Source organism: Harpia harpyja, chromosome 10 (genome assembly GCF_026419915.1).
Source record: "Harpia harpyja isolate bHarHar1 chromosome 10, bHarHar1 primary haplotype, whole genome shotgun sequence".
Taxonomy (NCBI): Eukaryota; Metazoa; Chordata; class Aves; order Accipitriformes; family Accipitridae; genus Harpia; species Harpia harpyja.
Genome location: NC_068949.1, coordinates 17,397,511 through 17,409,574, shown reverse-complemented (window position 1 = coordinate 17,409,574; position 12,064 = coordinate 17,397,511). Strand labels below are relative to the sequence as shown.

The 12,064-nt window shown below is 37.9% G+C and overlaps 1 protein-coding gene across 1 annotated transcript in view; it reads left to right on the top strand.

Moving 5' to 3' along the window:
• The window catches only part of SH2D4B (SH2 domain containing 4B), a 71,403-nt gene extending 59,550 nt beyond the window's left edge, over window positions 1–11,853 (top strand). The window contains exons 7-8 of the mRNA XM_052800089.1: window positions 5,648–5,868; window positions 9,256–11,853. Of these exons, the coding sequence (XP_052656049.1) occupies window positions 5,648–5,868; window positions 9,256–9,348 (314 nt within the window). The 3' untranslated portion in view covers window positions 9,349–11,853. The remainder of the gene's footprint in view (window positions 1–5,647; window positions 5,869–9,255) is intronic.
• Window positions 11,854–12,064: the final 211 nt, after the last annotated feature.

Genomic DNA, 12,064 nt, shown 5'->3' with positions numbered 1-12,064 from the left:
ACCCAAGACCCTAAAATCTGTTCTATACAAATTTATTTTTAGGCTTTTATAGGGGTTTGTTCTGAAATTTTTTTCAGCTTTTTTTGCAAGGTGAGGTGCAATCCAGCTTTTGTCTCTCAAATTAAGTCTAAGAGAGAAGAAATTTATTTGGAAGTTTTTGGAAAATTCGCTTATTTATTTCCCTTTGGGAAACATTTTATTCCAAATGGTATAGTTACAATAATATGTCTGTCTATTTCAGTTTTTGAGTTCCAAAAAATGGAAGGGATTGGCTGGTGCTTTGCAAACTGATCCTTCTAACCCTTGTGCCATTTTATCACTATCTTTCAAATTACTGTTTAGATCTGCCTGTGTAATTAGAAAAATAAAGTCCTTTACATTATTTGGGAGTTACCTGCTAATTCCTCATAATTCCTTGTGTTTACTCATTTCTTTATTGTTTACACTTGCTCTAGGTGTAATGAGTCTGTATGACCTTAACATGTGAATTATTCATGTAATGATTGCCAGGAATATTTGTATTCATATGGGCTTTGATCTAATCCCATTGAAAACAAAAGAGATACTGGTATTGGCTTCTCTGTGTTTTGGATCCTGCTCCTAATTTTGATTGGTAACCTAAATCACACACTTCCCTGGTTAGATGTCTTAAGTTGTATAAGCAGGATGAGTCTCTTTCCTCTTCATTGATTACTTGTGAATATTCATAATTGTTCAACAAATCAATTTTGCATGAAATAGAAGGCTTTTCATAATGGTCACGAAAGCACTGTTGGCATGAATGCTCTCATTAATATTTATTCATGCCAGTATTTGTGACGCTTTTTCTCTGTGAGTAAAACCTCATGCACTAGAGTGTTTGAGATCAAGCTAATGAAAAAATATGAAAAGAGAGAACATCAGCTAAGCAAATAGCTTCTATTGCAGAAGGGTAAATGAACGCTTCTGGGCAGTGTTTGTACCTGCTGTCCCTCTAATCTTAGTCGACCTCTTGGCATATATAAATGCACATATGCATATTAAAAATATCTTGATCATTAAAGGCCAAATTATCTTAATATATTGACATTGTTATTACACGTGGTACATTAGACCACTGGTAGATTACAGCAATGGACATGATGTAACTTTATCTGTATAATCAAAAAACTAATTTTAGACTTCTAGTATATAGTCTTGCCTTGTTGGCAAAGTTTATCAGCTTTTCTAGTTTGCATTCATGCTTGTTATGGCATTCTCTTAGCAAATATTTATGTATTTCATCTCCTGAGTTTCACTCAAGGATGTATGTAGGATAATGCTGAGAGAGGAGTGGGAAGCTGAAGTGTCATTGCATAATATTTCAGAATAGCATTTTCTGCTATTGAGGCTGCCGTAAACTTGGAAGGCAGCATCAAGATTTCTTAGCTGTGCCCACTAAATTCATAACGGACTCTCCAGTTCCCACGTGAGCTTAATATACTCTAAATGTTAGGGTGTTCTTTTTCCTTTTTGGAAGATTGGTGGCAGTAAAAAGAACATAATTACAACAAAAATGTTAAGACTTGCCTATCATCTACAAATTTTCATTACAGGCGCTGTATTTAAAAATGAAGCTGTTAATTAGGAACATGTCAGTTGGTGATGAATGCCCTATAATTTGAAATAACTGTCATCCAAAACGTTATTCTCTTGCTAAGAATCAAAAATGTTAATATGTATAAGCATTGCAAAACTAGAATGTTTAAGGTGGACAGGTAGATACATGTAACATGATAGATGCATGAAGTGAATCTGGGGGGCAGGGGGCTAAAACTCAAGCCAGCTGATAGTGTTTCCCTGCTTTCAAGAGGAGTTAGTTACACCTTTGATCCTCTCCCAGTCAAAACCCTACTGGTCTTTTACAGTTTGTTATGGACAACAGCAGTTTGTATACTCTGAGAGAAATTATTTGGCATGACAGGTAAAAGATGTAAGTGAGTTTCAGTGGGGTAGCTAATAGCTGTCCAAATACACTATTGTGTATTTGGACACACAATGAATTAAATGATACTGATGATAGATTAATTGTGAGGTATTTATTTAAATGACTGATTTGCAAACTGGTGCTTATGTGAAAAGATTACTGCTTTTGACACAGTGTTGGTTTACAGCAAGTGAAGTTGTTGCCTTTTTTTTTAAGAGATTAGCGAGAATTAAAGAGAGGGGAGAATTACCTTTCAAAGCATCAGTGGTTTCTCTTCCAGATAGTATTTCCAATTAATATCCTAACTAGCACAAGTAAGAGCATCAGTGATTCTAAACCTCTCACCAGAGCCTTGGGAAACCAAAGTTTCTTGACTTCAGTTCAAACAATTTTAAATGTTCATGTAGGGGTTTCACAGATGTTGTGTATTTCTCTACAGCTGTCTCAGGAGCGAGCAGTGCTACTCTTTTTCTAGTTGTCTTGAGAACAGTATAATGTTTTTTAAAGGGTGGAGGGAGACTTTCATTGCTGCAAACACCACCCACTGAAGAACTGAACCAGAGAAAAATAAAATAACTGGGAGGCAGAGACAGGGAGGAGGTGGTGGGCAGAGATGGTTTCTCATGAGCTGTTAACAGAATCAGGAGAGAAAAAAGGAAGAAAGCAGCTGGCTGATAATTTATTACACCATCTTTAACAGAAAAGAGAATGAAAACAAAAAAGAACTTGGCCGTGAGCAATGTAGCATTTCTCACCTACTCAATGTTATAAAGCGCCCAGAACAAAAATAAGGTCTGGCAAAGAAGATAACATCATGTGGAAGCCTGCAGTGTTTTAGCTCTACTGGTGGGAGTTGAGAGCAGGTGAACAGATTGTTTAGCATTAAACTAATCGATGTTAAATGAATTTCATATTATATGCCTGATAGTGATGGTCATTGAAACCTTAGACATACCCTAAGAATAATGTTCACCATATAATACAAACCGTCTTTTTTTACAACTCTCTTTTTTTACAAACCCTCTATTTTTATAGGTGCTAAATTGTCTAGGCCACCTCATTCCCTAGCAGGCCTGCATAACAGTTCTGACACTGCTTAGAGAAGGGGTAATTGTAACAGCACCCAGTTCCTATCCCAAAAGTTACCAGCATGGTTTCAATCTAGAATTACAGTATAAATATTGATTGTTGGAATTAATATAGTATTTGCTGCTGATGGAACTGTTTATCCCTTCCTCTATTACTGAATGCTGTGAGCTTGTTTGTGTGGCTCATGTACATGTATTTCTAGCAGAGATTTGTCAAGGAAGTTGGCATCATAATCACTAATAAAAGCTTTCATTGTATATTTAAATTAGGGCAATTTGAGAGAAGACTGAATTAACAAATAGTGTGATTTCAGAATCAATTTTTGTGTAATTCTTGGCATGTGGCACCTGGTATTGGGATCTAGTGATACAGCTTCACATAATATGATGTACCATATGGATTCATGTTAGTACTATCTTTTCATTTGAACAGAGTTCAAGACTTTTTAACAATTCATCTTGGAATACTTCCAATAAAACTGTTTTTAGTTTTGCAAAGTGCAGCAATTGACACTGTTGGCTGAGCAGTTGCATGCTGTTTCTAAACAAATGCATATATTTCCATGCTTACTGCCTGTTTTGCATGTCTGGTGCAAAGATGATGCAATATCCTCCAGAAAAGAGAACTGTACATCATTCAGCAGAGTATGTATGTGTATGTTTCTCCTCAGTACTGAGGATATTTCAGTGGAGATCTCTGAGCCCCACTGAGATTGAGCCCTTGTCGTGTTCATCATTGCACCAAGTAAAACTGTAAAAGAAATTCATTGTCTCAAAGTAGAAAAAAACTGAGAAAAGGAGATGTTTTTCTATCTTTCCTAAAATCACCCAGTGCTTGCTTTTAGGACCCAGATCTACTCAGTCCCTTCCTATGTCTCCCAGAGGCATAATTTTCCTTGTGGGCTGGTTTAATTAGAGCATCCCAAAATTTGGTCTTTCGGGGAGGTCCTTCTTTGTATGAATTGGTAATCCCTGGGCTATGGTTATTATTACACTAAAACAATGTGGCTTTTCAGCACTCGGACTCCATGGAATTCTCAGTAGGACACATGTAGGATTCTACGATGACAAGCAGTTCCATTAAATATTACATGTATTGTTTTGAGTAAGTTTAGTTTTACAGAGAGTAACTTTGGAACATGTACATATATTATTTATTGACATTTGTGCTGTGTTCACATTCAGGATGGCCTAATTCAACATCTGTTCCTAATTGAAGTGAGCATCTGGTATTTCACAGATAATTATGAGACATGAGCTTACTGTCCTCTAGGCCCACCAGACAAATTGGAACCAGGCTCTCTAGATGGATGGTAAGACCTGGTTCAGTGCTGGGTGCAATTCTGATCACACCTTTTACGTGGTGTGTGATCAGATTAGGCTTTATCTGTTATACCCTGTTTGCAAGCAGAAGTACCACAACCTGTTGTGTCCTAGGATCAGAAAGAAAAAGAAAGTTGAAGATTTTTCCAACACAGAAGAATAAAATGGGAAAGTTCTTGAAAGCTCTACTCCTGTTAAACTTTTACCCCTGCTTATTCTGAAAATCTGAATTTGTGATCCTTCTTTTGCCCTGACAAATACATTTGTCATGCAGCAAAGGAATGAATTCACCTATAAAACAACTGTTTGGTGACCAGGATATAGGGGAGAGTTTGTTCCCTGATTGAGTTTGTCCAGAGAGGTAAGTTGCCTCACAGAGAAAATGACCACAGGATGATAGTTATGTACTACAAAAGCCCCAACTAATTTTGTAATCTCTTGTCCCAGAGCAAGGTGCATAACTCATTATTGTTCATTATGAATTGTAAAGACGAGCTCACTTCTGATCAACAAATACAATATTCGATCTTTTCTTTGTGTTGGTACTCTGGTTAGCTCATGACTACAGTTTTTAACTAGAGGAGACTATTACTCTGATATTAAGCCTGAAAGGTCCCAGAAGGAAAGGACTATGATCTTTGTTTCTTGTTTTCCTCTGTGACAATGTTCCCTAGAAATGCAAGCCTGTGAATAAGTAATCTAACATACCCATCTCTGTTAGCAGCTCTGTTAGCTGCAGGTTTTGATTTCTTTGTGCTCCAACTTATCTATATGCATCTATGGATGTGTGTGTATGAATGTACAAATGCAGGCAAATGCTTTTTCTCCTGGCACTTTCTTTATGTTCCTTCTTTAGGACCTATAAAACAGTTGTAAGGCAACACAATCAGAAATACTGTGATACAATTGCAAATATCAGCAATGTATTGCAAATTCAAATTGCGATGCCAAACCATGCTAGTCTGCTAATGATCACTTGTACAGAATTCTCTGGTCTGATAGGCCAGTTGTGTTTGGTCACTTCCTTTGAAAAAGCAGTAATGATGGGAAAAAGCAATTCGTAATCAGATAATTAAAAAGCATATCCCACCAGACTCCATCAAAACTCTTACAGCTATCCTTCAGAAGCAAATAGCATAAATGTTGTCTCCATAGCTCTAACTCCTCCTATAAACATTTCAATCTTGACAAGTTATGCCATTTTAATTTCACTTCTGCTCTGTATTTTTTGCCTTTGATTTACTGTGACAGACCCATTATCTGCATAACCATAGTTTTTTTTTCTTGCCAGGTATTATCAGCCGCCAGGAGGCAGAAGAGTTGTTGATGAATAAATCTGAAGGAACCTTCCTGGTGCGAGTCAGTGAGAAAATCTGGGGCTATGCATTGTCTTATCGCCAGCAAAGTGGGTTCAAACACTTCCTGGTTGATGCTTCGGGGGATTTCTACAGCTTCTTGGGGGTAGATCCAAACCGACATGCAACACTGACAGATCTTATTGATTTTCACAAGGTAACACTTGCTAGGTAGAGATCAATAACTGAGTGGAATGGATTAATAATTTAAAGAGAAACTGTGTAATTTGAAACCACAGTGGAAAGTAGTAGTAACCATAGTGGGGAACAGAATATATGCATATATTTTACACTAAGCCTAGCTGTAACATTTATAGCTTGTGTCTTTTGTTGCAGTGAATCAGAAGGCTTTTCCCCTTCTTTCAAATGCTTCAGCATGTATTTGTGTCCCCTTCTAAGCAGATTCTTATGCAATGCCTGCTCTTCTGGGCTAAAAATAGACTGATAAGGGCTGACAGAGCTAACACTTTTTGAGCTTCTTTGCTGTGCAAAATTGAATTGGAAATACCATAGAAAGGTCTTACAATGAAATTTCAGCATTTTTCGACCTTCAATGTGAGGGTTGTAACATGCAAAAGCAAAAGAGTGGGGCCCTGCAGTAAAGAAGGGAACATGGAGGGGTTCTGTTTTAGGGATGTGCTAAGGGTCATTTCTTATTGTCCAAAACAATGCTACAAGTCTAATTTACTATTCATCTTTGACTTTAGATGGGTTTGAATTACTTTGCCTCTAACTTGTGTTTCTTGTTGCCAGACTATGACTAAGCAGTAGCACTGTTTCTGATAGCATAGGTTGTTTTCATCATCTTGCATCTCTTCCCCATCTTCATCAGTTTTAATTCTGCTTTTTTCTTAGCCACGCTTACAATTTCTCTTCATCCTCTCTTTTCTAGTTCCCTTTCCTTTTTTCATCCTTTTCTCACTCTTGTCTCAAACGAATTCTATTAATTTTTTGCTCCTCCTCTTCTTCAAAGCTTTTATTTTTTTCAGTATTCAGTCTCAGAAACACTATGCAGACATTATTTTTCCTCTAATTTCCCTTTTCTTTTAAATCTTTCTTTTATTTCAGCTAGTTTGCAACATCTCTTCAGTGTTGCCTTAGTGTCCCCACAGAGATCCCTATGACGTTATATTTCCACAAATTACATTTCCACATGGGAGGATAGTAGGTGTCACGTTTGACCAAAAAAACCCTCCTCCCCTAATTTGGTGAAATTCTCTCTCAGTGGCTACCTTGGAAGCCAACCACCCCCCACACCTTTCTTTCTCTATCACAGTTTTTATTGCTGAGCATGACATATAGTACAGAATATCCTTTTGGCCAGTTTGGGTCAACCAGCTGGGCTGTGTACCCTCCCAACTTCTTGCTTATTCCCAGCCTACTTACTGCCAGCAGGTCCTGAGTGGGAAAAAGAGAAAGCCTTGATGCTGTGCAAGCACTGATCAGCAACAGCCAAAACATTAGTGTGTTATCAACACTAGTTTAGCCACAGATTCGAAACACACCACTATACAGACTGCTGTGAAGAAAGTTAACTCTATCCCAGCTAGACCCAGTACAACTGGAAAGAGCCTAACCAGGGCCTTGTCAGGGAAAGAAAGGCACACATGTAACACCTCAAATGCAGATTATCAGGCATTCGATGTAGGAGCTCTGGCTGAAGTAGTATCCCCTGTGCTCCTGGAGAGAGGTGATGGTGACAACCAAATCCAACCATCTCTGCTCCAGCTATGTTCCGATATTTTCATCACAGCTCATCCTAGGCAATCACTGTGCTAGAAACACATCTATTTACAGACAGCAGAAGGGCACTTGTCAGAAGCAGAATGTCTTTTAGTTCCTGACATTTTTTTAAAGAAAAAGAAGTTTTCTTAGGTGTCCCCTGATAATAGTTAATAGCTCCCACTGTAGTAAGACTATCAGAGAAACTGGTTCACCTTTAATGTCACCACACAATTCTCTTTTAACTCTCTAGTTTAATAGCTATATTAAAACTGTTCTCTTTGGCAATCACTTCAGGAGACTTCTTATCCTGTCTCTCACATGGTTTTCTTTGAAGATTTTCTGCCTGCCCTTTCTGGTTAAGTCCATTGTCAAGTGTCCCAAAGCCTTCTGGCAACCAACTATGCAGTCTTTACATAAATGGTTGCGCTATGGGCACACTGTCTCTTGCAGCTATTGCTATATTGTTTGGAAAAGTTGCTGCTTCCTCAGCACTATTTTTGGCAAAGGTATGCTTCCCCACCACAAAAGTTGCATGGACTGCTCTTTGAGGGTCCTTTTCACTTTCGATCAAAATGAGCAGGGCTGGCATAACTGGCATAACTACTATTTTAGTTGCTTAGACTTATTCATCTAAAACCGCTTCATTTTGATTTAAAAAAATTAAGAAGAGGTCACTCAAGCAACTCAGCTGACAGATACAAGGGGGCAGTAACCATTAGCTGGAAGAACAAACTTCTTACAGAAGAGGGTGTGAGTGTGCATTTTCTCTTATTACTATTTGCATTTAAATACTGTGTGGAAAGCAGCAATAACATATCCAAGATCATTGCTAAATCTTTTTATTTACTTCCTCATAACCTTTGCGAAAGCATTTAATTTGAGTAGTAACTTTCTGAGCTTATTCTCAGTCTGATGTACTGATTGGGAAGGGACCACGACAGGGAGACTGCGTGTGTTCTGAGGAAATCAGGCACCAAATTTCCATTGAATTTCAATAGAAATTAGATAAGTTTTGAAAATGTTAGGCCCATATATAGATCCATAACTTGGATCTAAACTTTCAGATGAAGGATTGCTATTTTAGTCAATATAATTCTGGATTCTGGCTCATTTGGTGCATTTATAAATCTTAAAGTTCTACAAAAATAAAAATGAACTATCATTACTCTAAGAATAAGTGCAAAGACCAAATTCTCTACTTTTCCAGTAAGTTTTTTTGTATTCATCTTGGTAATCAATTACTGGAATGACAGACTTGGCATGTGGGTATTTAATTAATGAGAATAGGTGCTATTTGTAAAGACTGTCTTTACCCTAGCAAGGTTAATATCTTTCACCTCTCTGTAGTCAGTCAGAAAGCTGTTACTGTTGTGTGTGAGCACTCAACATTGAGCTCTTGTTCAGTCTGCCTGGGGAAGCTTCTTTCAACCCAATGACTATGGAAGTAGAATAGTAGGACTGGCATATGTCTGTTAAATTAACCCTTCAGAACATCCTTTATAGGCATCCGTAGCTGTTTTTTAAGTAGCGTAGCAACTTACAGGTAGTACAAATCACCACCTTTTTTGTACACCAGCTGTTTGATTTCACTGTTTGATACTAGCACAAGTTACTACTGGCATAAGTATGAGATAAAGCAGGAAGAAAATGAATGGTTGATAGGATCCCTTTGCTGGTCTGTATTTATTTTATCAAAGGTTTATTCGTAACTGGTTACCAGTTACAGTGGAGAGATGGTCTTTATTGCTATCAGCTGCTTTTCTTAGAAGATCGGGAAAGGCTTAGACCTTTGATATTTTAATTGGTTTTATCTTTCTAGGAAGAAATCATCACATCCTCAGGTGGGGAGCTACTACTGGAGCCATGTGGACAGCAGAAGAATCCACCAGACTACAGCCCTTTATTTGAATAACTGACCCAGGACTAACAGGAATGCATTCTGGATAGCTGTAGTAATAGATAGCTACAAAAGTAAACATTGAAGAGTAGTTAACAAACTTCCAAAGCCACTGGTCTTGTGGCCAAAAAGTATTCTCATTAGAAGGACCAAAATATTTCTGTTTTGCATCTGAATTAGCATCATTATTCATACTGTTAGCATATTAAAGGTGAGAAACTACTGGCAAATTACAAATGAGGACTATTCCCAGGAATTTTTCAAGGGATTGTGGCCAATTGCACTGAACACTAAGTTCCTCACTTTATTTTCTTAATGTCTGAGATTGAAAATGCAAAAAGCCTCAAGAAGTATGGGCAGGAACTATTCATAGATTATTGTACAAAGTACTAATATTGGTGAAGATATTCTTTTTTCCAAAGCAAGGTTTGTCAGTTTCTGTTGACGATCTCATTACTCAGTGGTGCACTTTTGATAACCAGAGGAGCAGTCTTAAAACATCCTTTTGCAGTTTGTGATTGCTGAAATGGTTAGGTGTAGCTGGAAACTTGCCATTGTGCTTTGGAATTCAGGCCTACAAAGTTCACCACAGCAGAGACAGAATGAGGTCATTCATATTTTATTTACAATTTCATGCAGTCCCACAGCCTTGGAAAGAATTTTACTCCTGTACAGAAAGTGGTCAGTTTATTCTAAACTAGTTATTCTAATGAAAGCACTTTGATTTGCAATAACAACAACTCTCACTGGCCTTGTCATGTTTTCTGCTTTCTGATGTGCAAGATACATGCTGGAGATTTCTAGCTTTACTTTGCTATAGGACCAGGTATTTTCCTTAGCTGAGCTATGGGTGAAGGTGGGGTTGGTATATTTATCCACAGAAAAGATACAACTAATTACATGATCATCATGCTATTTCATGTTTAAAAAAAGATGCACACAATGTGTTCTTGATCCATTTGTTATATATAACATGAAAATAGACCTGTAGCCTAGATCTGTGGAGCAGTTGCTTAGTGTTTGGACTATAAAAAAAAAAAATCTCATCACAGTAGTTAATTTGCCCTCCTGAAATTTGTGTCTTAGCAGTCCTTGCGCTCTGGGCTGTCACAAGGTATAGATGTAGTCTTGTGTTGTTTCACTGGTAAGCTGGATACTACTGAGGCAGCCAGTTCAGGAAATGGAGTGAAATGAGTTGGAGAACTGTTACTATTACCTTCCTGTGCTCCTTGCTCTATTCCCGTGAATGGCCAGATAGAAACTGCTGGGTATAGAAGTGTTCTTTTCAGCTCCAAACATTCATTCTGCAGGGCAATATTTCAAATAACCAGGTTGTGACAGTTTTATATGCAAGTGATTTTTTTCAAGAGTGAAGTGGGACATGAGGGAAGTAGCTGCGTACCTGTTGGTTAGCCTGATAGTCATGCCTTTAATAGCCAGTTTCTCAGTACTTTTTCTTATGTGATATGTATTTTGAGATGTAAAGTGGACTGATCTGTATGTGTTACTGTACCTCCATGGTGAATTTTTTCCTGGAAATCTCTGAACACATAGGGAAGGCACACTGAGTATATTTCTATATGCTACTGCTTTGAGCAGTCTCTGAATTCCTATGTGATTCTCTTCCAAATCCCAGTGTAGACTTCCCTCCCAACCCCCATGTAAATCCAGCTCTCCTCAAATAGTCATGTCTCTTGACTCACTGTTACCTTCTGTACTTTGTCTGACCTAGATGGTAAGCTCATCTAGGAAAGAAACTTGTCTTGTCCAAGCTTATAAAGCACACTATATATTTAAGGTGCTACAATAATAATAAATACCTGTGGTAATAATAGCAACAATTTTTTCATAATTAATTCTACAGTTAGCCCATATTAAAGTACAGATTTTTGCATACAAACTTCATTGTTGTTCAGGAAAATTTTCTTTTGTTAACATTGCTTTTTGTGTGATTTAATCCATCAATGTTTGTGACCCTTGAAAAGAAAGTTCTAATGAACTTTCCACAGAGACTTAGCTGGACAGTTTCTGTATTAATCACTTGGGACACTGGGTCAGGAGATTTTAAATAGTTACTGTTAGCACCTCATAACAAAGCAAATCAGGACACAGCAAATAAGCAATGCTTACTAGCTGGAGCAGCTGTTCTTAGTGCACAGTGGTCAGATAAGATGACAGCTGGGCTTTTCACAGCAAGTAGGCTTACAAAGGTAGGACATCTTTAGCTATGTGTCTGATACCCTGGGAAACAAAGTGGCTTGGCAGCTAGATAAAGGGTCAAGATACACAAGTGGTCTTGGAATTTTGTTGAAGTGTGGTCCTTTGCAGGTCACCAGGGGCTGGATTCTCAAAATGAAATACAGCTCTGCAATTCTGAACATAGTAACACTTATGTAGGCCTGTAGTAGGATCTGTAGTCTCCATTAAATGAGAAGCCTGGTATGTGTGATCCGGGATCAGAATACGCCTGGTACAGGTATATACAGACATTGAATCCAGCTACCAGAATGTGGAGCTCAGCACAGGGTAATTCACTGTGCTTCAAATACGGAGTCTGTAAAATAATCACAGAGTAAGTTGCTTTTTTCCAATAGAACATTCAATAGTGCAATTTACCTCCCCCAAAGAGTTCCAGTATCTACTAGCTGCTTCCTCTGAGAAACTAGCTCTGCACTTGCTGCCTCTATATAGACATCTCAAGAACCACCTCAGCCTCAGGTTATTCACAGCT